Source organism: Coenobita brevimanus, chromosome 111 (genome assembly GCF_032717465.1).
Source record: "Coenobita brevimanus isolate Jiangsu-jjx chromosome 111, ASM3271746v2, whole genome shotgun sequence".
In the NCBI taxonomy this organism is placed as follows: domain Eukaryota; kingdom Metazoa; phylum Arthropoda; class Malacostraca; order Decapoda; family Coenobitidae; genus Coenobita; species Coenobita brevimanus.
In genome coordinates, this window is record NC_137064.1 from 9,224,137 (window position 1) to 9,247,254 (window position 23,118).

Genomic DNA, 23,118 nt, shown 5'->3' on the forward strand with positions numbered 1-23,118 from the left:
CTGACGAGATGACCCGAGGGTGCTGACAGGATGATGAGATACTGAGAGAAGTGGAACGTGAGGGATGTTTGGAAGGTTGGACAGGACAAGTTGGCAGGGGAGAGACCAGGAATGTGAGATGGGGAAGCGCGAACACATTGACGTTTGTTTGAAGAAGAGGACCGAGAAGATACAGAGGTAGAAGGAGGCAGGGGAGGAGGCAAGGGACAAAGGAGGGAGGGGGAAGAATCAGGAATCAGAAAGAGATGCAAGAACAGAGAAAGAATTAGAGACAGGGACAGAAGCTGAAACACTGGAGGAGCTGGAGACTGGCTACACCACGGGAGGAGGACGGGCTATGCGTGCGTAGGTAATGGTTGGATGGTGACCGAGGCTGTGAACTCTGCAGTGGCTTCACGAGGGCAGAGGCCAGTTTTCCAGTGGATGCTAGACACTTTTGCCTCAAAGAGATATGTGGAACACTGCCAATAGCTGGCAGAATGGCTACCCTTATGGTTTGGGCAGCATCGGATGGTGTAAGTGCAGTCCGAGGAAGCGTGACCAGCCAGTACACAGTTGGCAGCAGCCTACAATGTTGGCGCAGTTGATTGGCAGTATTTGGAAGGATGGCCAAAGTGCCAACAAGATGTGCACTGGCAAGGAGATGAAATAAATTGGTGGACCTGGAGTACAGCGCTCCCAGTGATGACTGTAGGGGGCAGATCGTGAAAGGCGAAGACAATTTTGATATTGGCTGGCTCCTGTTGACATCCACAAGGAGGAATGATGTAATATTGCACTGAGCGTATTGGATGGCGCTGCTCAGAAAGAGTGAGCTCAATATCGCCAGAGCATTCTGCAAAAGCTCTGTGGCCAAAAGACATTGACAATGGTAGATGGACGGTTCCAGTGGAGTAATTAAGCTGGATGTCTGGGGACACTGAGCTATGTTGTCCCAACTGTTGACCAGGGATGCCACCTTCTTGGCTTGGGCAGCATTGTGGACGACAAGGAGGCGGAAGCCATTCAGAAGGGCCGAGAAGGTGACATCCCTGCCTACCTGGCGAAATAGAGAGACGTGGAGTGAGAGGTTATGATCTGCGTCGAGAATATTGAAAAATTTTGTCCATGTCTGCGAACCGAATAAAGAGGAGGTGAAGGAAGAGGTAGGCACATAGAAAGAAGGACGAGGTCGGGAGAGGGAGACAGATGACACAGAAGGAGAACGAGGAGGGTAAGGGTGAAATATGATGATAGAGAAGAACTGACTGAAGCAGATAGAACAGGAGCTAGAGGAGTGGAAGACACAGGAGGCATGGAGGATGGGTTGGTTATGGGAACTAAACATGTAGGAGGGAAGTCGAGGCCGCAGTCAAAAAGGAGTCCTGGGTTGTCACCGTAGTTGAGCCAGAAGAATTAAAACTTTCCATACAATTTAAAGAAAAAGGTAGACTTCACCACCCCATCCCCCATCCATCATGAAGCCCAACGAGAAGAGGCTGGTGTTGGGTCAAAACTCGCTCAACAGCCCTGGAGATAGCAGAAGAGGTATACGTGGACACTTCTTGGTGTGGGATGGTAGCTGCAGACAAATGCAGTGCCCACCAGACAGTACAGTCATGGACAGAGAAACCTGGACAGGTGAGGCGAGGCAAATGTCATATTTTCTCTTTTCCCCCGGCTTGCCCGTCACTCTTCGTTCACGGCTCCTTTCCCCCATCCCCCCAACCCCCCATCCCGTTTACCCTCTCTTCATAGCACCTGTCAGGCTGCACTCCCCATCCCCCCTTCCCTGCCCCCATACACGCCAGTTCGCTAATCCGCCGACCTTGAACCGTGTGTGTGTGTGTGTGTGTGTATGTGTGTGTGTGTGCATCCTTGACACAAGCAACTCCCTACATTGTTCCGATCACAACCCATCCCTCCCTCTTCTTTACGGCTACTCTGCTAACACACACACACTCACACACACACACATAAGAAGCTCATCTTCATTCTTCGTATACGCAGCTGCTCTCTCTCTCTCTCTCTCTCTCTCAAGATTTTGTAGGAGTGAATAGTAATGTCAGTGCAAAGTATGCCTTTATTATTGTGATATAAGTATTATAAAATAAAACTTAGGAATATATTTATAGAAAACAACTGCAGTAGGCTGGTTGGCCCATGCGAGGCATCTCCTCCTGATTTTGGATCTGCATACGAGAGAGAGAGAGAGAAAGAAGTGAGGAGTGACCACTTGTTCATCCATCTCTCTCTCTCTCTCTCTCTCTCTCTCTCTCTCTCTCTCAATATTCTGTAGGAGTGAATAATAATGTCAGTGCAAAGTATGCCTTTACTGTGATATAAGCATTACAAATTAAAACACTGGAACATATTTAGAGGGAATAACTGCAGGAAATCCTCTCGAGACGTCAGCATGTGGAACTGTCATTATTTCCCTGCGGGCCAGTTAACGTCCACCTTCATACTTGCCTACTCCCTTCTGCCACCATTTTCGCCAATTCTCCTCATCTTTACTTTCCAATTGAGAGCATGCCATTCGTTATGATAATAATTGCACACACACACACAGCCAAGAAAGCTGTTGAGACCAAAAGCTCCTGGATCTCGTACATGAGTTCTTCCTAACGCAACATGTGAGGGAAACCACCAGAAAAAGAGGACTTGATGTACCTTCAGTGCTAGATCTAATATTTACTAGGCAAGAAAATGATATTGACAGTTTAATATATTATCCTCCACTCGGCAAAAGCGATCATGCAGTACTAAATTATAACTTTAGGATAGCATATGACATAGCAAACAGCAATGACAGTTACAAAAAGAGCCTAAACTATAAAAAGGGAAATTATCAAGACCTAACGAAGTATTTCTTAGAAGTTGATTGGGAAAATGAGCTTAGAGGACAAGATTTTAATGCTGTATATAAAAAATTCTGTGAATTTTATGAAATAGGAGTCCAGAAGTACATCTCACAGCACAAAGAAGCAGAGAAGAAAATACAGAAATGGTTCAATACAGAATGTAAAAAAATCAAAAGAAAGAAGAGATTTGTTGTGGAATAGATACAGAAGACATAATAGTGAAAGGGCGTATAATAATTACAAACAGGCAAGAAACGATTATACAAGAATAAGGAGGGAAGCCCAAAAACAGTTTGAGGAGGATATAATAAATAAAAGTAGTGATCAACCAAAGCTGTTTTACAGCTATATCAGAAGCAAAACCAAAGTAAAAGATATAATACAATCAATTACGGACGAGGGAATCACTTATACACAAGAGAAAGATATTTGTGAAGCACTAAATAAGAATTTCCAATTAGTTTTTACAGAAGAAAAAAATTTTGAGAGGGACTATGTGGAACATGCATGTCCACACATACTACCAGATATACAAATAGCAGAAAAAGTAATACAGGAGGAGTTAAGTAGCTTAGACAGAGGAAAAGCAAGTGGTCCTGATGAAATTTCATGTTGGGTACTACGGGAATGTGCAAAGGAGTTAAGTAAACCATTATTTTTAATTTTCAAGAAATCCTTGAGTCAAGGTAAACTACCTGATATTTGGAAAGAAGCAAATATTGTCCCCTTATTCAAGAAAGGAAATAGACAAAATCCACTCAACTACCGACCAGTATCACTGACCAGTGTTGTAAGCAAGGTATTAGAAAAGCTTATAAGAAAAGCTTGGGTAAATCATCTAGAAGAACATAGTATGATAACAGAAAGACAGTTTGGTTTCAGAAAAGGAAAATCATGTGTAACTAATTTGTTGAGCTACTATGACAGAGTAACAAACACAATACAGGAAAGGGAAGGATGGCTGGACAGTATCTATTTAGATTTCAAGAAAGCTTTTAACACAGTACCACACCAAAGACTTTTATGGAAACTGTACCATCAAGGAGGAATTCGAGGCAAACTATTTTGTTGGATGCAAGACTTTCTCATAAAAAGAGAAATGAGAACAGTACTAAGAGGAAACTACTCATCATGGAAAGAAGTGACTAGTGGAGTACCACAGGGTTCAGTGCTGGCACCAATCATGTTTTTAGTGTATATAAATGATATAAACAGCAACACTGGAAATGAGAGCTATCTGAATATGTTTGCAGATGATGCAAAAATACAAAGGAGAATTACTAACACAGACTCTTGTAAAGAGCTACAAGAAGAATTAAATAAACTTCATGAATGGAGTAGTACATGGCAAATGGAATTTAGTGTGGACAAGTGTCATGTAATCAAGTTTGGTAAAAGTGGAAAAAGACCTGATTGGGATTATAAGTTAGGAAATAAAACCCTATACACATCAGAAAGAGAAAAAGACCTAGGTGTGATCATCAATAACAGACTATCTCCGGCTGACCACATCAGCAAGAAGGTACGGAACATGTATACACTACTTGCAAATAAGAGAATAGCATTCACATACATAAATGAAGACATGCTAAGAAGGATAATAACATCATTCATTAGACCAACCCTGGAATATGCATCAGTAGTCTGGAGTCCTCATCTCAAAAAGTACATAGACAAGATTGAAAAAGTTCAAAGGACCGCTACAAGATGGATACCAAGCTTAAGGGACCTAAGCTACGAAGAAACACTAAATAAACTGAATCTACCAACACTACAGGAGCGAAGGAAAAGAGGTGACATGATAATGCTATATAAGTGCATATCAGGGAAGAAGAAAATAGACATAAATGATTACTTAACATATGGAGAAACATCAGCAAGAGGACACTGCAAAAAACTGCATAAGAAGAGAGGTGATAAAGACGTAGGGAAATTCAGTTTCCCAAACAGAGCAATTGATCAATGGAATGCACTACCGAATGAAATTGTGTGTGCCAAAACAATTCACAAATTTAAGGATATGTACGATAAATATGGTTTAAGACACGGGACAGTACGAGCTTGACTCATTCCTGTAAAGATACAATTAGGTAAGAATAATTAGGTAAGAACACACACACACACACACACACACACACACAGAAGTTGATTGGGAAAATGAGCTTAGAGGACAAGATTTAAATGCTGTATATAAAAAATTCTGTGAATTTTATGAAATAGGAGTCCAGAAGTACATCCCACAGCACAAAGCAGATAAGAAAATACAGAAATGGTTCAATTCAGAATGTAAAAAATCAAAAGAAAGAAGAGATTTGTTGTGGAATAGATACAGAAGACATAATAGTGAAAGGGCGTATAATAATTACAAACAGGCAAGAAACGATTATATAAGAATAAGGAGGGAAGCCCAAAAACAGTTTGAGGAGGATATAATAAATAAAAGTAGTGATCAAGAGGATATAATAAATAAAAGTAGTGATCAACCAAAGCTGTTTTACAGCTATATCAGAAGCAAAAACAAAGTAAAAGATATAATACAATCAATTACGGACGAGGGAATCACTTATACACAAGAGAAAGATAATTCTGAAGCACTAAATAAGAATTTCCAATTAGTTTTTACAGAAGAAAAAAATTTTGAGAGGGACTATGTGGAACATGCATGTCCACACATACTACCAGACATACAAATAACAGAAAAAGTAATACAGGAGGAGTTAATAGGTTAGACAGAGGAAAAGCAAGTGGTCCTGATGAAATTTCATGTTGGGTACTACGAGAATGTGCAAAGGAGTTAAGTAAACCATTATTTTTAATTTTCAAGAAATCCTTGAGTCAAGGTAAACTACCTGATATTTGGAAAAAAGCAAATATTGTCCCCTTATTCAAGAAAGGAAATAGACAAAATCCACTCAACTACCGACCAGTATCACTGACCAGTGTTGTAAGCAAGGTATTAGAAAAGCTTATAAGAAAAGCTTGGGTAAATCATCTAGAAGAACACAGTATGATAACAGAAAGACAGTTTGGTTTCAGAAAAGGAAAATCATGTGTTACTAATCTGTTGAGCTACTATGACAGAGTAACAAACACAATACAGGAAAGGGAAGGATGGGTGGACAGTATCTATTTAGATTTCAAGAAAGCTTTTGACACAGTACCACACCAAAGACTTTTATGGAACCTGTACCATCAAGGAGGAATTCGAGGCAAACTGTATTGTTGGATGCAAGACTTTCTTATAAAAAGAGAAATGAGAACAGTACTAAGAGGAAACTACTCATCATGGAAAGAAGTGACTAGTGGAGTACCACAGGGTTCAGTGCTGGCACCAATCATGATTTTAGTGTATATAAATGATATAAACAGTGACACTGGAAATGAGAGCTATCTGAATATGTTTGCAGATGATGCAAAAATACAAAGGAGAATTACTAACACAGACTCTTGTAAAGAGCTACAAGAAGAATTAAATAAACTTCATGAATGGAGTAGTTCATGGCAAATGGAATTCATTGTGGACAAGTGTCATGTAATCAAGTTTGGTAAACGTGGAAAAAGACCTGACTGGGATTATAATTTAGGAAATAAAACCCTATACACATCAGAAAGAAAGACCTAGGTCTGATCATCAATAACAGACTATCTCCGGCTGACCACAGCAGCGATAAGGTACGGAACATGTATACACTGCCTGCAAATATGAGAATAGCATTCACATACATAAATGAAGACATGCTAAGAAGGATAATAACATCATTCATTAGACCAACCCTGGAATATGCATCAGTAGTCTGGAGTCCTCATCTCAAAAAGCACATAGACAAGATTGAAAAAGTTCAAAGGGCCGCTACAAGATGGATACCAAGCTTAAGGAACCTAAGCTACGAAGAAAGACTAAATAAACTGAATCTACCAACACTACAGGAGCGAAGAAAAGGAGGTGACATGCTAATGCTATATAAGTGCATATCAGGGAAGAAAATAGACATAAATGATTACTTAACATATGGAGAAGCATCAGCAAGAGGACACTGCAAAAAACTGCATAAGAAGAGAGGTGATAAAGACGTAAGGAAATTCAGTTTCCCAAACAGAGCAATTGATCAATGGAATGCACTACCGAATGAAATAGTGTGTGCCAAAACAATTCACAAATTTAAGGATATGTACGATAAATATGGTTTAACCCACAGCGTCCCGTCGACGTTCTTTTACGTCCACACGTTTTGTCACTGCCAATCCCATCGACGTTCATAAATGCGAAAAAATTGCAAGGTCCTTAATTTGCACAATTTTCAATTTTTGCGAGTCATTTTTGGTACGTATACACGTGATACCTTCCTCAACAAGATGCCAGGCAGGGACAATGCCTTACCCAGCATGACCTCCTCCCTCCCCCCTGCATGCCATTGTCTCAGCAATTCTTTATCAGTGATCTGGCCAGCATAGCCATGTCATGCCACGGTACGAAATTCAGGGCCAGAGTGATTCCCCAATCAATGGCAATGTGGAAGACAAACTTTACATAGCATTAGAGGAAGAAACAGTTAGAAATGATGATCAGGTAATGTGGCAAAAAAAGGTCAGGTATTAGTGAGTGAAACAATGCTTATAATGCCTATATTACTGCTTGAAAACCAATATACTCTTGTACTACATATAAATTCGTAACAGTAAATAAATAAATACCATTTATGAGTGGTGTGAAATAGTTATCCTCCCATAGAACTCGTTTTCTTTGGTGCCAGCCTGATGGAAAACCCAGTAAGGTAAGGAGGCACTCCTACCTGTAATGAGTATTTAAAACCTCAGGTGAGCGATTTCTCTATGAATTTTCGATGTTTCTCACCAAAAGCGAAGGTTTGAGCCAAAAAAAAAATTTTTCCTAAAATGGTCGGGATTGGGGGGAGTCAGTGTTGGAAAAGTGGTCGGGATTGGGGGGAGTCAGTGCTGGAAAAGTGGTCGGGATGGGGCGGGTTAAGACACGGGAGAATACGAGCTTGACTCATTCCTGTAAAGATACAATTGGGTAAGAATTAGGTAAGAACACACACACACACACATATATATATATATATATTGTAATGCTGGGTGTAAATAGGCTCGACTTCTCGTTCCTAAAACACCTAACGTGGAGCGGGGTCCTCTTTCGAGACTGGAGCTTAGTGCAATAAAGAAAGGCAGGACACAAAAACTTCAGGCAATAACCTTTGCACGTATATTACTGTTATGCTGAGTATTTTTAGGCCGACTCCTCCTACTAAAAACACTAGCTACTGAGTGGGGTCCTCTTTCCGGACCGGAAGTAAAGCACTAACAAAGGAACAGGACATAAAAACTAGGCAGTCCACCTTTAACACATCTATTACCTTAATTCTAACACCGTGACAATATTACATAGAATGATATTCTGGACAGGGGATACAGATATACAAAGTTACGTTAAGACAACACGGGATATTCACACACACTATAATTACACTTTACAATGGGTTAAGGGTCCATAAGTGAATGTGACTAACTTTCATTAACCCGCGCCGTCCCGAGGATGTACTTCCACGTCCTCACGTTTTGTCACAGCTAATCCCGAGGACATACTTCAATGTCCTGCAATTGCAAGGTTCATAATTTCCACAATTTTCAATTTTCGCGAGTCATTTTTGGTACGTATACACGGGACACCTTCCTCAACAAGATGCCAGGCAGAGACAATGCCTTACCCAGCATGACCTCCTCCCCCCCCCTGTATGCCCTTTTCTCAGCAATTCACCTGTTATCAGTGACCTGGCCAGTATAGCCATGTCATGCCACGGTACGAAATTCAGGGCCAGAGTGATTCCCCAATCAATGACAATGTGGAGGACAAACTTTACATAGCATTAGAGGAAGAAACAGAAATGATGATCAGGTAATGTGGCAAAAAAAGGTCAGGTATTAGTGAGTGAAACAATGCTTATAATGCCTATATTACTGCTTGAAAACCAATATACTCTTGTACTACATATAAATTCGTAACAGTAAATAAATAAATACCGTTTATGAGTGGTGTGAAATAGTTATCCTCCCATAGAACTCGTTTTCTTTGGTGCCAGCCTGATAGAAAACCCAGTAAGGTAAGGAGGCTCTCCTACCTGTAATGAGTATTTTAAACCTCAGGTGAGCGATTTCTCTATGAATTTTCGATGTTTCTCACCAAAAGCGAAAGTTTTAGCAAAAAAAAAAAAAAGGTCGAAAAATGGTCGGGATTGGGGGGTACCAGTGGTCAAAAAGTGGTCGGGACGGGGCGGGTTAAAGTCCAAAAGGTCTTAGTGCACTGGTACAACAGAGATGTATGGGCTTGATGAGCCAGGGGAGGATTACTACTATAAAAGAACAGGGGGGAGTGTCACGGGGTTTTTATAATAACACAGCAATTTTAAAATAAATGGTTAAATATCATTTAAATTGATAATAATATTCAATAATATTAAAGAGCAGAGACAATGATTGTCTTGCTACATCAAGCAACGATTACTTTACGCTGACTTGCTAAGATTCTCTAAGAACGAGAATTTATAAACTTTCTCAACAGTACACAGCAGAGACTAATTACTCACAATTGCTGAATTACTGTACTGTTAGCCTCTGGAGAAAGTTACATCACCCCTGACAATAAATAACTAATACTAACATCAGGTTCTTGCCGATGCTTAACTCCCAGGTGGCACAACGGATATTAAGTTAATACAACAAGACTGGTCTAAGTACCAGTTATGAAAGCAAACGTTTATGCAAGCTAGGAGCTATATGGAAAATAAGCTTAATTATGGATTAAATGAAACAAGGTTTTACTTTACATTGAAGCTCAAGAAATAGAACTGTTAAATTTATTGATTACAAAAAAATAAATTTAACGTTACATTTCAAATCAGTGAGACGCACTCACTCACTCTCACAAAAGCTAAATACTTACGCCTAGGAAAAACACCTTAACTAAACTCTTAAAACTAGGAAATACAAAAAAGAAATACCGGTCGATGAATGCTATGTATCACCCGAGGGGTGGGAGGACTGGATTAACTGTGAAGTGGAGTTTGGGTACTAGCTGACCTCTCACACTGCGGCACAGGACCTTCCTCCGTCACAACAAACACCAGACTGACCAAGTCGTGGGAAAGAAAAGCGGAGCACTCTGCCGCATTTTTTTAACGGTCGAATGAGCAGGGGCGAACAATAAAAAACAATAGTATCGCTCAGTACAGCACTTAGTGACGTGCATTAAATCGGTCACTTCTGAAAACGGTGACGAATGTTTTGAAAAGTATACTCCGAAATGGAGGGAGAAACGGTTAGCTGAGCGATACACAGTGAGTTTTCCACTAATAGTTCGTGGCTTCTCACAAAAGGGAAATGTCGCGAACTGATTCGTGACATTACGCCCTTACAAAGTTAAATTTTTTCCTTATGGGAAAAAATTTGTGGATATATATATATATATATGTACACATCCTAAGTCATTCGCACAAGATTCACACTGTGGTGTGTGTGCTATCCTGCTACAGGAGAAAGTCGCAGTCGCCAGTGAGCGAAAAAACCTTGTATTTACGTTAATAGAAACAAGCTTGAGGGAAAAACTCCGTGACGACTGTGAAAATCCTGTACTCAGGTCAAACTGAGCGAAAGTTTGCTACATTTACATTAACAACTAATTGTTATGTAGTGTAGTGTATGTAATACATGGTGTAGGTGTGACAGTTGTAGTGTAACTGTACCTACGTGTAAAATGACACAGTAATACAAATTTATAGTAAAATAATGCTGACGAGGCAGAAGAGAAGGGGCGGCAGCATGCAACAGGAATGGCCAGCTGATCTGCACGGCAATGCTGCACCCACCAGCTACACCTGCGAAAGGAATTAAGGTGGAGCATCAAAACTGTTATTTCTGTCTGTCTCTCTCTCTCTCTGCCTAGCAATCAGTACTTATGTCATTATTAACCAGGAAACGTAATTCTTGAATTCACAAATTGCTTAGAACCCTTATAGCTTACTGGTTAACGCTTATTAACTAGGAAATGTGCCAATTCTTGAATTACTCAAATCTCTTAGAACGGGCAGTTTACTAGTTAACCTAACATTATTAACCAGGAAACGTGCCAGTTCTTGAATTCACAAATTGCTTAGAACGGGCGGTTTACTGGTTAACCTAACTCTACACTTACGAGTAATACAGGAAGCTGAAAATCGCAACGCAATCTCGGGCAGGTCACGTTTTAACACCCACCGTGGGTGTGAACACTCATGTGGGTAATGTGCATTCTCCGGGAATCCTCAGAGAGGCCCACAGCTCGAGACATTCCACAAGGTAATTCATACACAGCCTTGGACTGTCTCTGCAAGGTTCTCAAACTTCCCCCTTAACTTATGGTATACATGTATGTACAAGCCCTGGATATACTGTGTCCTGTAGGGCCAACGAGTGAGACGTCTGGTCTACACTTTTAACTGGGAACCAGGCTGGTCCTTGGATTACTCAAATCGCTTAGGATGCCTATCTTACGGAACCCAACATACAACAGTTGCTAGTTAGTAAGCAGCTAGTAGGTGAGACATCAGGTCTACACCCACGTTATCACTACCCTGTCTCTCAACTGACTCAGAGATTACAGGTGTAGTTAGAAATGGCACAGGAAGGGCATGTCCCTGATTAGTGGTGATACTTTGGCACACACTGCAAGAACGGACAAAACTATCTATGTCCCGTCCCATTCCTGGCCAGAAAAAGTCAGCTCGGATACGGCCCTGGGTCTTCCTTTTGCCCATGTGACCTCCTGAGACTGAACAATGACCCCATTGTAACACTGCTAGGCGGTACTTGGCGGGAACGACAAACTGCAGTCGAACCTCGCCCTTGGGTGTTCGTGACTCATGGTAGAGCCGTCCTTGTTTACGAAGGAACTTGGCTCGACCTCCCCGTGAATACTTTATCACTCGACCCTTTTGTTTGTTCCGCACGGCAGCAAGTGTCGGGTCAGAATGTTGTTCTTGTACAACAAGTTGACTACACATCAGATCTTGCGGCGATTCAATGATCACTGGGGTGACACAGTCTGGAGCCTCAACCATGGCTCGTGTTACCGCAGCAGCCGAAGTCTGAATAGCGTCATCGGAGCAACTATCCTTGACTCCATTAATATTGCCTACTATAAAGTCAAATAGAGGCTCTGGCATGACTACTGCAAGTGTCGTACCAGTATAAAATGGAGATGCCACCTGGATACATGCCTCAGGGAACAATCTCACTGATCCATCAATAAGCTTTGCATGGATCTGTCGACCTGTATACTGCTCAGGCCGAACTAAACTCTGCTTAACAGAGCAACCTGAGGAACCATTGTCTCTCAGGACCTTCACAGGAATGCCTCCCACAAACCCTGGCTGAACAAGGAAGGTACTTTCACCTGTGGGAGGGTCTGTGGAGGAAGCAGCTAGCCACTCATGAGGCTGCTGAATTGATGCGGCAAACATTGTGCCTTGAGGGTTATGAACTTGAGGAGTCGTACTCACTCCCTGTGGAGATGGAACATTGGCCATCTGTGGAGGGGGGTTCACTGTCACTGTGGGACTAGTGAACTGTGGGGAAGTACCCACACTGGTAGGGACGTGACCACCGTGCTGCTGCTGAGGAATGAAGGCTGCATTCGCTTCCTGCCTCTTTTGAGCTGGTGAAAAAGTTTGTCCCGAAGGTCGATTGCGTGGCTGATACTGCTGCTGGTTGGGGTGCTTGTTGTACCGCTTCCAAGCAGGCTGCTGTGTATTTTGCCCCTGGTCCTTCTGTGGTTTGCTTGGACCTTGACCATTACTCTGAGAACGGCCTTGGTTCTGGGATTCAGTCTGAGACGGCTTCCCAGACTTGGCAGTATCTTTTCTGCTCCAGGTGTTTTGCTTACGAGTTTGATACCCGTATGCAGTAAAGAATGCGTCAGCCTTCTCTACCATTTGGCTGGCATCTTTCACCTGGCAGATCTTAAGCTGTGCTATGAGCTCAGCAGGCCATGACCTCTCTAGCTGTGTACGCAGCATAAGGTCAATTATCCCCTCACGCGTGGAAGGAGTTATCTTTCTCCAACCACTCATTTAAGTAAGCTGTGAGACGATCAAGGAACTGAACAGCTGTCTCCTTGTCTTGGAGACGAGCTCGCATGAACTGAACTTTGGCGTCGTCTACTGTGAGACCATACGCCTTAATGAGTGCAGCTTTCATCACTTCATACGTGAGATTGTCTCCACGAATTCTGTGGAGAATATCGAGGGCAGGGCCTTCAAACAGGCTAAGAAACTGAAGCCGCTTAGCTGCATCATCGAGCTGGTAAAGCTGAGCCATGTCTTCAAATCGAGCTATGTATGGCTCGATTCGCTCGCCATCTTTGTATGGGGGAAGCTTGATGTGTGGGGTCGCCATAACATGTGCAGGGAAAGCGCTCGTGGAGCTTGAACCAACTGCACCAGATGTGTCTGAACCCAAGGAATCTCGCTTGAGCTTCAGCACTTCAAGTTCATGTTCTCGTTCTTTGTCTCGTTGTTCACGCTCGTATTCGCGCTGTTCACGCTCGTATTCGCGCTCTTTCTCACGCTGCTCTTGTTCGTATGCACGCTCTCTTTCACGTTGTTCGCGCTGTTCTCGCTCGTATTCGCGCTGAATCTTATGCTCTTCACGGGCATCATTCTCGCGCTGCTGCTCCTGATTATGCCGTGAGAGTATGTATTCTTTAATTTCAGTTGGGTCTGTAAGACCCATATCTTTGGCTTCCTGTAAAAATATGGTGGTAGCCATGTCGCTAACTCAATCTAAATAACTAGCGACTCAGTACTGATTGCTGCTTCGCAAACGAATGCTAATAAACACAAGTAAAGAGTACAGACACAAGCTAGTGGTGACCAGTCTTATCCAGTTAACTGGCAAAGAATAAATCAAAAATGTAAATGACTGGGAAGACTACTGTCAATAATAAACACAATGGGTACGGCGACTTCCCAGGAGCGAATAAAATCGTCTGGCGTTACCAAGAATAAACTAGAGTTAAGTATTCTATTGATTAATAAAGCAAAATTCACTTGCTAAATCAACGGTAAACACCAGTAAACTTGTGCCTATAAACTTTAATGATAAATACCTAATATGAACGAGTGAGCACTATCTCGTGAATAGCTTTAAAGCTAGGAGTTAATATCCTGGAATGAGGTCGCCAATTGTCACGGGGTTTTTATAATATCAGGGTAATTTTGATATAAATGGTTAAATATTATTTTATTTGATAATAATATTCAATAATATTAAAGAGCAGAGACAATGATTGTCTTGCTACATCAAGCAACGATTACTTTACGCTGACTTGCTAAGATTCTCTAAGAACGAGAATTTATAAACTTTCTCAACAGTACACAGCAGAGACTAATTACTCACAATTGCTGAATTACTGTACTGTTAGCCTCTGGAGAAAGTTACATCACCCCTGACAATAAATAACTAATACTAACATCAGGTTCTTGCCGATGCTTAACTCCCAGGTGGCACAACGGATATTAAGTTAATACAACAAGACTGGTCTAAGTACCAGTTATGAAAGCAAACGTTTATGCAAGCTAGGAGCTATATGGAAAATAAGCTTAATTATGGATTAAATGAAACAAGGTTTTACTTTACATTGAAGCTCAAGAAATAGAACTGTTAAATTTATTGATTACAAAAAAATAAATTTAACGTTACATTTCAAATCAATGAGACGCACTCACTCACTCTCACAAAAGCTAAATACTTACGCCTAGGAAAAACACCTTAACTAAACTCTTAAAACTAGGAAATACAAAAAAGAAATACCGGTCGATGAATGCTATGTATCACCCGAGGGGTGGGAGGACTGGATTAACTGTGAAGTGGAGTTTGGGTACTAGCTGACCTCTCACACTGCGGCACAGAACCTTTCTCCGTCACAGCAAACACCAGACTGACTTCAAATCGTGGGAAAGAAAGGCGGAGCACTAAGCCGTATTTTTTAACGGTCGAATGAGCAGGGGCGAACAATAAAAAACAATAGTATCGCTCAGTACAGCACTTAGTGACGTGCATTAAATCGGTCACTCCTGAAAACGGTGACGAATGTTTTGAAAAGTATACTCCGAAATGGAGGGAGAAACGGTTAGCTGAGCGATACACAGTGAGTTTTCCACTAATAGTTCGTGGCTTCTCACAAAAGGGAAATGTCGCGAACTGATTCGTGACAGGGAGCAGATCACTATAATTTACTGGCTGGGCTCGGCGCGGTGACTCTCGCCCGCGCGTGCACTGATAAGGGGGGAACTCCTCTATTCTGGGCTGGGGAACAACACTAGTTTCACAGGCCCAGAACTTATAGTCTTTATCAAGGGAAAGTAATCACGGACACTTATAGGTGGAATCCCTCTTATTCACTTTGTCACTGTATCACTGTCTCTGTCTCACTGTAGGAGGGAAAGTCACTAATCTTGCCCGATTTTCTGGGGTGATATCACTCTGTCACTTTTAAGGGGACCTCCGGGGGCTCTACCCGTGGCGGGAATCACCGTACCCGCTGGGGGGAGACTCGACCCGGGTCCGATCCACTGAGGCGTTGCAGGGAGACCCTCTTGCCTGGGGTCTCGACCTGTTGTAGACCTCCTTCTCAGGGTCCCGTCGTCGTGGTGCAGGGAGACCCGTCTATGTGGGGCTCGACCTGTTGTGTTGGCCCTCAGGACTGGGGCCAAACAGGTGAAGCAGTCCTGTCTGGCGTTGGAGGGTCTGTGGCAGGGGGAGGTCAGCGTTGGTTGGCTGCTGGGCTCGCCTGGGGGTCCGAGGGCTGTGGAGGTCTGTCAGGGGACGCGCCGTCAGGTGTGGGCTGCGGCCTCGTCTCCTGCTGGTACCTGGGGAAGACAAGAATTTCCCGGGTGTGGGAGGTAGGTCCCGACTGGGACCGGGTCTCTGCTCGGGTGACACTTTCGGGGCAACTCCCCCTGGTGGTGTCCAGCTACTCCTGCAGGAGTTGACTGAATTTAGAGGACACACGGAGGCCGTGATCTCTCTCTTACACAGGGAGGATAGCACAGAGGCGACTCTCTCTTGTCTCCGATACAGCCGTGGCGCCAGGTCGATCGGTCCTGGGACCCACTTGTGGCTTTTTACAAGGGGCTCTTACCCTTGGGGTGGCTAGGGGTGTTGGCCCCGTATAGTCCACTATTGGGCCTCCTGCCCTGTTTGTGATAGAGGGTGTTTCTCCCTCGTTAAAGGACCTCCTGTCCTGGTAGTGGCAGAGGGTATTTCTCCCTCGTGGCTCACGGTGGCAGAGGGTACTAGACCCTCGTGGCTCACCAGAGTAGCGGCAGAGGATGGTATTTCCTCGTGGCTCGCGGTGGCAGCAGGTGTGAACACCTCGTGGCTCACCTAGGGACCTCCTGCCCTGTTGGGGTGAAGCTGTGGTCGTCACCACAAAACTACTAGGGACTGATGTTAGATCAGTCCCACCCCACTGCTGTCGATGGTCAACCCGCCGTGTAAGTTGTTGCGGATCTAGGCTCACCTGGCGTTGGGGCAGTTGCGGGAAGAAGGGGCACAGGTCAGTGGTGGTTGGATGACCCTCTTGTCCTGGGTCATTAACCTGTCCGTTATCTCCTCCTCGGGTGGTGGGGTGGTGGTGGCCCGGTGGTGGTGTGGGGGGTGGCAGGGCGGAAGGTCCGGCCGCGGGCATTTTACCACCGTCGCTCGTGAAAAAGTCACGACCCCATGACTGCAGGTGGTAGGTGATGGTGGTGAATGTCTTGTGGACCGGGTTGAGGTGTTGCAGGAGGTTCGTCCAGTGGTTGGTCATGGTGTTTGGCTCTCGGTGGGGGTTGAAAGAGAGACGGATGGAGGATGGGCGGTTTGTCTGGTGTAGGAGGCGGAGAAGCTGGGGTGTCCGTCGGATCCTGATGGGTGGGCGGTTGTGGAGGCGCCATAGCACGCTCTCAATTTTGCTTGTTGGTAGTTTCCACGATGCCTGAGATGGAGGTGTGGGGGTGTATGTAGATGGTGGGCGAAAGATGCGTCATGATCTGATGGTCATGGTGGTGAGGGTGGGCGTCGGTGGTGATGGTGGTTGGGCACGTGGGGAGTTGGTGGGTGATGTGTTGCGTGGGGCGGTGCATGGTGGGGTGCGGGTGGGGTGTGGTGGGAGTTGTGGTGGTACGGTGGTGGTGGTTGTTTCCGCGGCGGTGACGGTGGGAGTTGGTGATGGGTGGTGCGGTGCGGTGTTGGTGGTGGTCGTAGCGGGCGGTGATTGGGAGTGGTGGGTTGGAGGAGGTGGGGTAGCCGGAGGAGATGCAGGCGGAGGTGAGGCTGAGGGGGAGGATGGTGTGATAGGGAAGGCGAATGAGTTGGCTGTGTTGGCGGGGAAAATGAGTGGCGGGGAAGTGATGGTGGTGGGTGGTGCGGGGTGGTAGGTGGGAGGGAGTAGACATGAGGAGGCGGTTTTGGGAAGTAGGTTAGGGGAAGATGAGGTAAAGGTTCTAGGAGGTCTGTGAAGGGGGAGGCAGGCTTTGTGTTGGGGAGGAATAGGCAGGGGGGAGGCGGTAGTAGTGGAGAAAGTGGTGTGTGAGGTGGGAAGGTTAGGAATAGGGGTAGGAATAGGGAAGGGCAAAATAGAAGAGGCAGTGAGAGGAGAGGAAAAGGAAAGATGATGTTTTTCCCTGTCATAGACTGGGAGAGATGTGAGGTGGCCCCCGTCATTACGGCGAGACGCGGGGGCAGTGAGGGGGCGCCTTCTGTGCTTTCCTCGTCCCACTTTCCTGCTGCGAGGCTTGGGGCGATCGGCGCATGGTGGGGAGGCCTGTAGGCGCTCTTGTGTTGCTGTGCTGTGCCGGGCAGCTTTTAGCTCTTCACGAATGTCGTGGATTGGGCACTCCGGGCAGCAAGGAGAAAATTCCCACGGATTTACAGGGATGAGGTCCGTGGGGAATTGTGTGATGTCGCCGATGTGTTTGGGGGAGGAGTGGACGGCTAGAAGGCGCCTTATTTGGTTGATATCTTTATCCAGGTCTCCCATCTGTTCATGTATTGTGAAGTGGTCTTTAATGAAACCGGGGAGGGTCCTGAGGAGTTTGTGGAATATGAGTTGTTCCCGGGTTTTTGCGTCTGTGCCCGGGTACGTGGCGGTGACGAGCCTCCTAGCCTGGATGAAGGTGTCATCGAGGCTTCCGTCGTATGTGAGGGCGTCTAGTTGTGATAAAGCTACAACTGTGCCCAGAGATGGCGTCACTGCCTGTTTCACAATGTGCGTGAACTGGTCCCATGACAGTTCTGGGACTACTTTTGGTATGACATTGGTGATAATTTTCCCCAGATTAGGTAGTGTGACTGCAATTTTCTCCTTATCTGAGTCAAACCCTATGTCTAAAAGGGGTTTGATCATGTCCAAATAAACATCCATGTCACATTGGTCCGGGTTGAATTTTGGTAACTGAATGTGCGGTTTAGCTGCCATTGTGCAAGTTTCCTTTTACGTTCCTCCGTGCTTTTACTCGGATCCAGAACCACCGCTTGCCACCAGTGTTATGCTGAGTGCTTTTAGGCCGACTCCTCGTACTAAAAACACTAGCTACTGAGCGGGGTCCTCTTTCCGGACCGGAAGTAAAGCACTAACAAAGGAACAGGACATAAAAACTAGGCAGTCCACCTTTAACACATCTATTACCTTAATTCTAACACCGTGACAATATTACATAGAATGATATTCTGGACAGGGGATACAGATATACAAAGTTATGTTAAGACAACACTATAATTACACTTTACAATGGGTTAAGGGTCCATAAGTGAATGTGACTAACTTTCATTAAAGTCCAAAAGGTCTTAGTGCACTGGTACAATAGAGATGTATGGGCTTGATGAGCCAGGGGAGGATTACTACTATAAAAGAACAGGGGGGAGCAGATCACTATAATTTACTGGCTGGGCTCGGCACGGCGACTCTCGCCCGCGCGTGCACTGATAAGGGGGGAACTCCTCTGTTCTGAGCTGGGGAACAACACTAGTTTCACGGGCCCAAAACTTATAGTCTTTATCAAGGGAAAGTAATCACGGACACTTATAGGTGGAATCCCTCTTATTCACTTTGTTACTGTATCACTGTCTCTGTCTCACTGTAGGAGGGAAAGTCACTAATCTTGCCCGATTTTCTGGGGCGATATCACTCTGTCACTTTTAAGGGGACCTCCGGGGGCTCTACCCGTGGCGGGAATCACCGTACCCGCTGGGGGGAGACTCGACCCGGGTCCGATCCACTGAGGCGTTGCAGGGAGACCCTCTTGCCTGGGGTCTCGACCTGTTGTAGACCCTCTCTCTGGTCCCGTCGTCACAGTGCAGGGAGACCCTCTTGCCTGGGGTCTCGACCTGTTGTAGACCTCCTTCTCAGGGTCTCGTCGTCGTGGTGCAGGGAGGCCCGTCTATGTGGGGCCTCGACCTGTTGTGTTGGCCCTCGGGACTGGGGCCAAAGAGGTGAAGCAGTCGTGTCTGGCGTCGGAGGGTCTGCGGCAGGGGGAGGTCAGCGTTGGTAGGCTGCTGGGCTCGCCTGGGGGTCCGAGGGCTGTGGAGGTCTGTCAGGGGACTCGCCGTCAGGTGTGGGCTGCGGCCTCGTCTCCTGCTGGTACCTGGGGAAGACAAGAATTTCCCGGGTGTGGGAGGTAGGTCCCGACTGGGACCGGGTCTCTGCTCGGGTGACACTTTCGGGGCAACTCCCCCTGGTGGTGTCCAGCTACTCCTGCAGGAGTTGACTGAATTTAGAGGACACACGGAGGCCGTGATCTCTCTCTTACACAGGGAGGATAGCACAGAGGCGACTCTCTCTTGTCTCCGATACAGCCGTGGCGCCAGGTCGATCGGTCCTGGGACCCACTTGTGGCTTTATACAAGGGGCTCTTACCCTTGGGGTGGCTAGGGGTGTTGGCCCCGAATAGTCCACTATTGGGCCTCCTGCCCTGTTTGTGATAGAGGGTGTTTCTCCCTCGTTAAAGGACCTCCTGTCCTGGTAGTGGCAGAGGGTATTTCTCCCTCGTGGCTCACGGTGGCAGAGGGTACTAGACCCTCGTGGCTCACCAGAGTAGCGGCAGAGGATGGTATTTCCTCGTGGCTCGTGGTGGCAGCAGGTGTGAACACCTTGTGGCTCACCTAGGGACCTCCTGCCCTGTTGGGGTGAAGCTGTGGTCGTCACCACAAAACTACTAGGGACTGATGTTAGATCAGTCCCACCCCACTGCTGTCGATGGTCAACCCGATGTGTAAGTTGTTGCGGATCTAGGCTCACCTGGCGTTGGGGCAGTTGCGGGAAGAAGGGGCACAGATCAGTATTGGTTGGATGACCTTCTTGTCCTGGGTCATTAACCTGTCCGTTATCTCCTCCTCGGGTGGTGGGGTGGTGGTGGCCCGGTGGTGGTGTGGGGGGTGGCAGGGCGGAAGGTCCGGCCGCGGGCATTTTAATTACCACAATTGGACACAGGTCAAATCAGCAGATATTACAACATAATATATAGCAAGAAATAAAAACCTTATCTAGGATATGTGTATCTCGCAGGATACTTGTTTATCTGATATTAATGCCAACACAATTAAGCCTAGTGTATTCAGGGTACAGTGAATATAGGCGCGCGCGTGAGGCGCGGGGAGTGAGTCTCACAATGGGGGGGGAGGGGGGTGTGGGGAGTGACTTGTGACGGCTAGGAGGGAGTTATGGTAATACTGGAGAGAGGCAAGTATTAACAATGGGAATTACACGTTTTCCAATAGCAAAGGGACTTTGGTAATTGATTCTATTCCTGGTTTACACTTACACTAGATACTGGGACGAGGGAGTGTCGTACAGGATTTACGGGTAGCGTGAGTGGGGGAATATCATTAACACTTCCTCGTATTATTTCTTTAGAGTTTACAGAGGTGGGGGTGTATTACTACGGAGGAATTTCCCGGCGGCACAGTCGTACTAATTGTATATAAGGGACGTCACTCATAAATATAGTTCATCAGATCTTGGTTCACACACTCGTCCTTTATTCTCTCACTGTGATCTTACTTGCCCCGATATTCACTATGTTAAGTCACTGCACGATATTACACTAGGTTCAGCAAAGTCACACTTAACCTAAATCACTTGCACTGTTTCTGGGCAGCATCACACGTATTCATCGTGGGGGGCAGGGGCGGGAACACGCCGTCAGCAATCCTGCCGGGCTAGGGGCACCGCCAAGGGGAGGCGTGCCGAGAGGGCACGGGACGACTCTTAGGGGCATCCTCTCGCGTCCTGGGCTACCCATGGCCTCCGGGCCGGGCTCAGGGGTGTGACCCTCGGGACTGGGGCCGAATAGCTCCAGAAACCTCTGGTGTAAGTCTCGGCCGGAGGTGGGAGCCTTACGTTGTCGTGGGGGCGTATGGAGATCGCGCCCGGACGTCCTGGGGAGGATCAGGAGAGACTGTGGACTGCAGTCTCCAGCATCTAGGGGCGCCGACAGGGGAGGACTGCGGCACCGGGTTACACTGGGGCCCATCAGGTGCGTCTGCTCCAGAGCCAGGCGTAGGGAGCGGAGGCCAGGGGAGGCTGTGAGGCCTGACCGGTACGGGAAGCCTGGGCTCTCGTCTCCTGCCAGGGTGACGTCTCGCTCCTTGCCCCCTTTCATCCGAGGGGCCCGGCAATTGGCCGTGGCCTGAGTGGGGGAGTGAGTGCACCTCTGTGCACCTTCGGAGCGACAGTGGGCCGTCTCACGAAGGTGGGAGTGGCAGTAGACCGTCTCCTTCTGCAGGAGGGGGGAGTGACAATAGGCTGTCTCGACCGGGGCACCTTCGGAGCGACAATAGGCTGTCTCACGAGGGCGGGAGCGACAATAGGCCGTCTCCTGAGAGGCGCTGTCTGGAGTGTCTAGAACAACTCCACCCCTAGCTGGTTCAACAATCCCACTCCGTGAAGGTAGTGTCCTTCTCCTACGATGGCGACGGCGTGGTGGCTACGTGATATAGGGGTGGACGGCCCAGGCTGACATATGCCATTGTTGCTGGGAGTTGCTCCGACTGGTGGTGGCTACCCCATGGGGTCCGTGTGGGGATGTCGGCACGTTCCTGGGCATACTGGGCTGTATCTCACTTGCCCCGTTGTCGGGGGCACTACAGTATTCTTCTGTTTCCATTTCGGGGGCACTACGGTATTCTTCTGTTTCCTTTTCGGGGGCACTGCTTTCTAAGTCACGCATTTTACCACTCTCCCCATGTAAAAAGTCACGTCCTCGTGGCTGGAGGTGGAATGCTTGCGTGTCGTGGGTGGTGTACACGGGTTGGAGGTGTTGCAGCATGGTTTGCCAGGCGATGGTGTAGGGGTTTTCCTCCTGCTCCGCGTCGCAGGTGAGGAAGTGTGTGGAGGTGGTGGTGGTGGAATGGACGAGGGTTAGCAGATGGTGTGGCCTGCGGAGTCTTTGGTTCCTGCCAAGGGTAGGCCCCCATACAGCCCGCTTCACTCCCAGCTTGCTTGGTGTGGCTGTCGGTGTGGTCGGAAGCTGAATGCTGGATACCAAGGGTAAGGGCTGGGTTTTGTGCCGTGATAATGCTGTGCTGAGTCTCTGGGGAGTACAGGTAGAGGAGATTTGGGCCTGATGTAGCTTGATGGTGTGAAGTTGTGGGGAGGTGGGTGGTGTAGGAGTGTGTGTGTATTGGGCGGGTGGGCATGAGAGGCGGCCCAAGCGGGTGGTGGTGGTCTTGAGGGTCGGGGTGGGAGGGGAGGTGGGCGTATGGGGTGGGCGGTGTTGAGTTGGGCGGGTTGTTTCACGTGTTGTGGGTGCGGTGGGGTGTGGTGTTGGTGGAATGGGTGTATGCATGGTGGGTGGGGGAGGGGTGGTGGTAGTGGGTTGTGGTGAGGGTGTGGTGGCATGGGCGGAAGAGGTGGGAGTGGGCGTTGAGGGGGGAGCAATGGAGGGAAGGGGTGAGGGCGAGCGAGGGGTGGTGGGGGAGGTGTCAGGTGAGGTGTGGGGGGTGGTGGCAGCCGGGGAGGCTGAGGTGGTAGGGGGGGGTGGAGTGGGAGGGTGAGGAGGAAACGTAGCACTCATATGTGAATGTAGAGGGTGGTGCGGGGGCTGGAGGGGGCTGGGGGTGTGGGGCCGGGGCGGGTGAGGTGGGCGTGTGGAAAGGCCGCACGTGGCGGTTGCGGAGGGTATGGGGAGTGCCGTGGTAGTCTATGACCACCTGGTATGGGTTGGGGATGCGAGTGATTGTGTGGGGC

At 46.9% G+C, this 23,118-nt stretch overlaps 1 protein-coding gene across 1 annotated transcript in view; it reads right to left on the minus strand.

The window, feature by feature from the left end:
* Nucleotides 1-265: 265 nt before the first annotated feature.
* drosha (ribonuclease 3 drosha) overlaps nucleotides 266-23,118 on the minus strand; it is a 575,197-nt gene continuing 552,344 nt past the window's right edge. Inside the window, exons 24-25 of the mRNA XM_080286434.1 lie at nucleotides 22,154-22,380; nucleotides 266-1,039 (exon numbers count right to left, since the gene is read on the minus strand). Coding sequence (XP_080142560.1) covers nucleotides 266-1,039; nucleotides 22,154-22,380 — 1,001 coding nt within the window. The remainder of the gene's footprint in view (nucleotides 1,040-22,153; nucleotides 22,381-23,118) is intronic.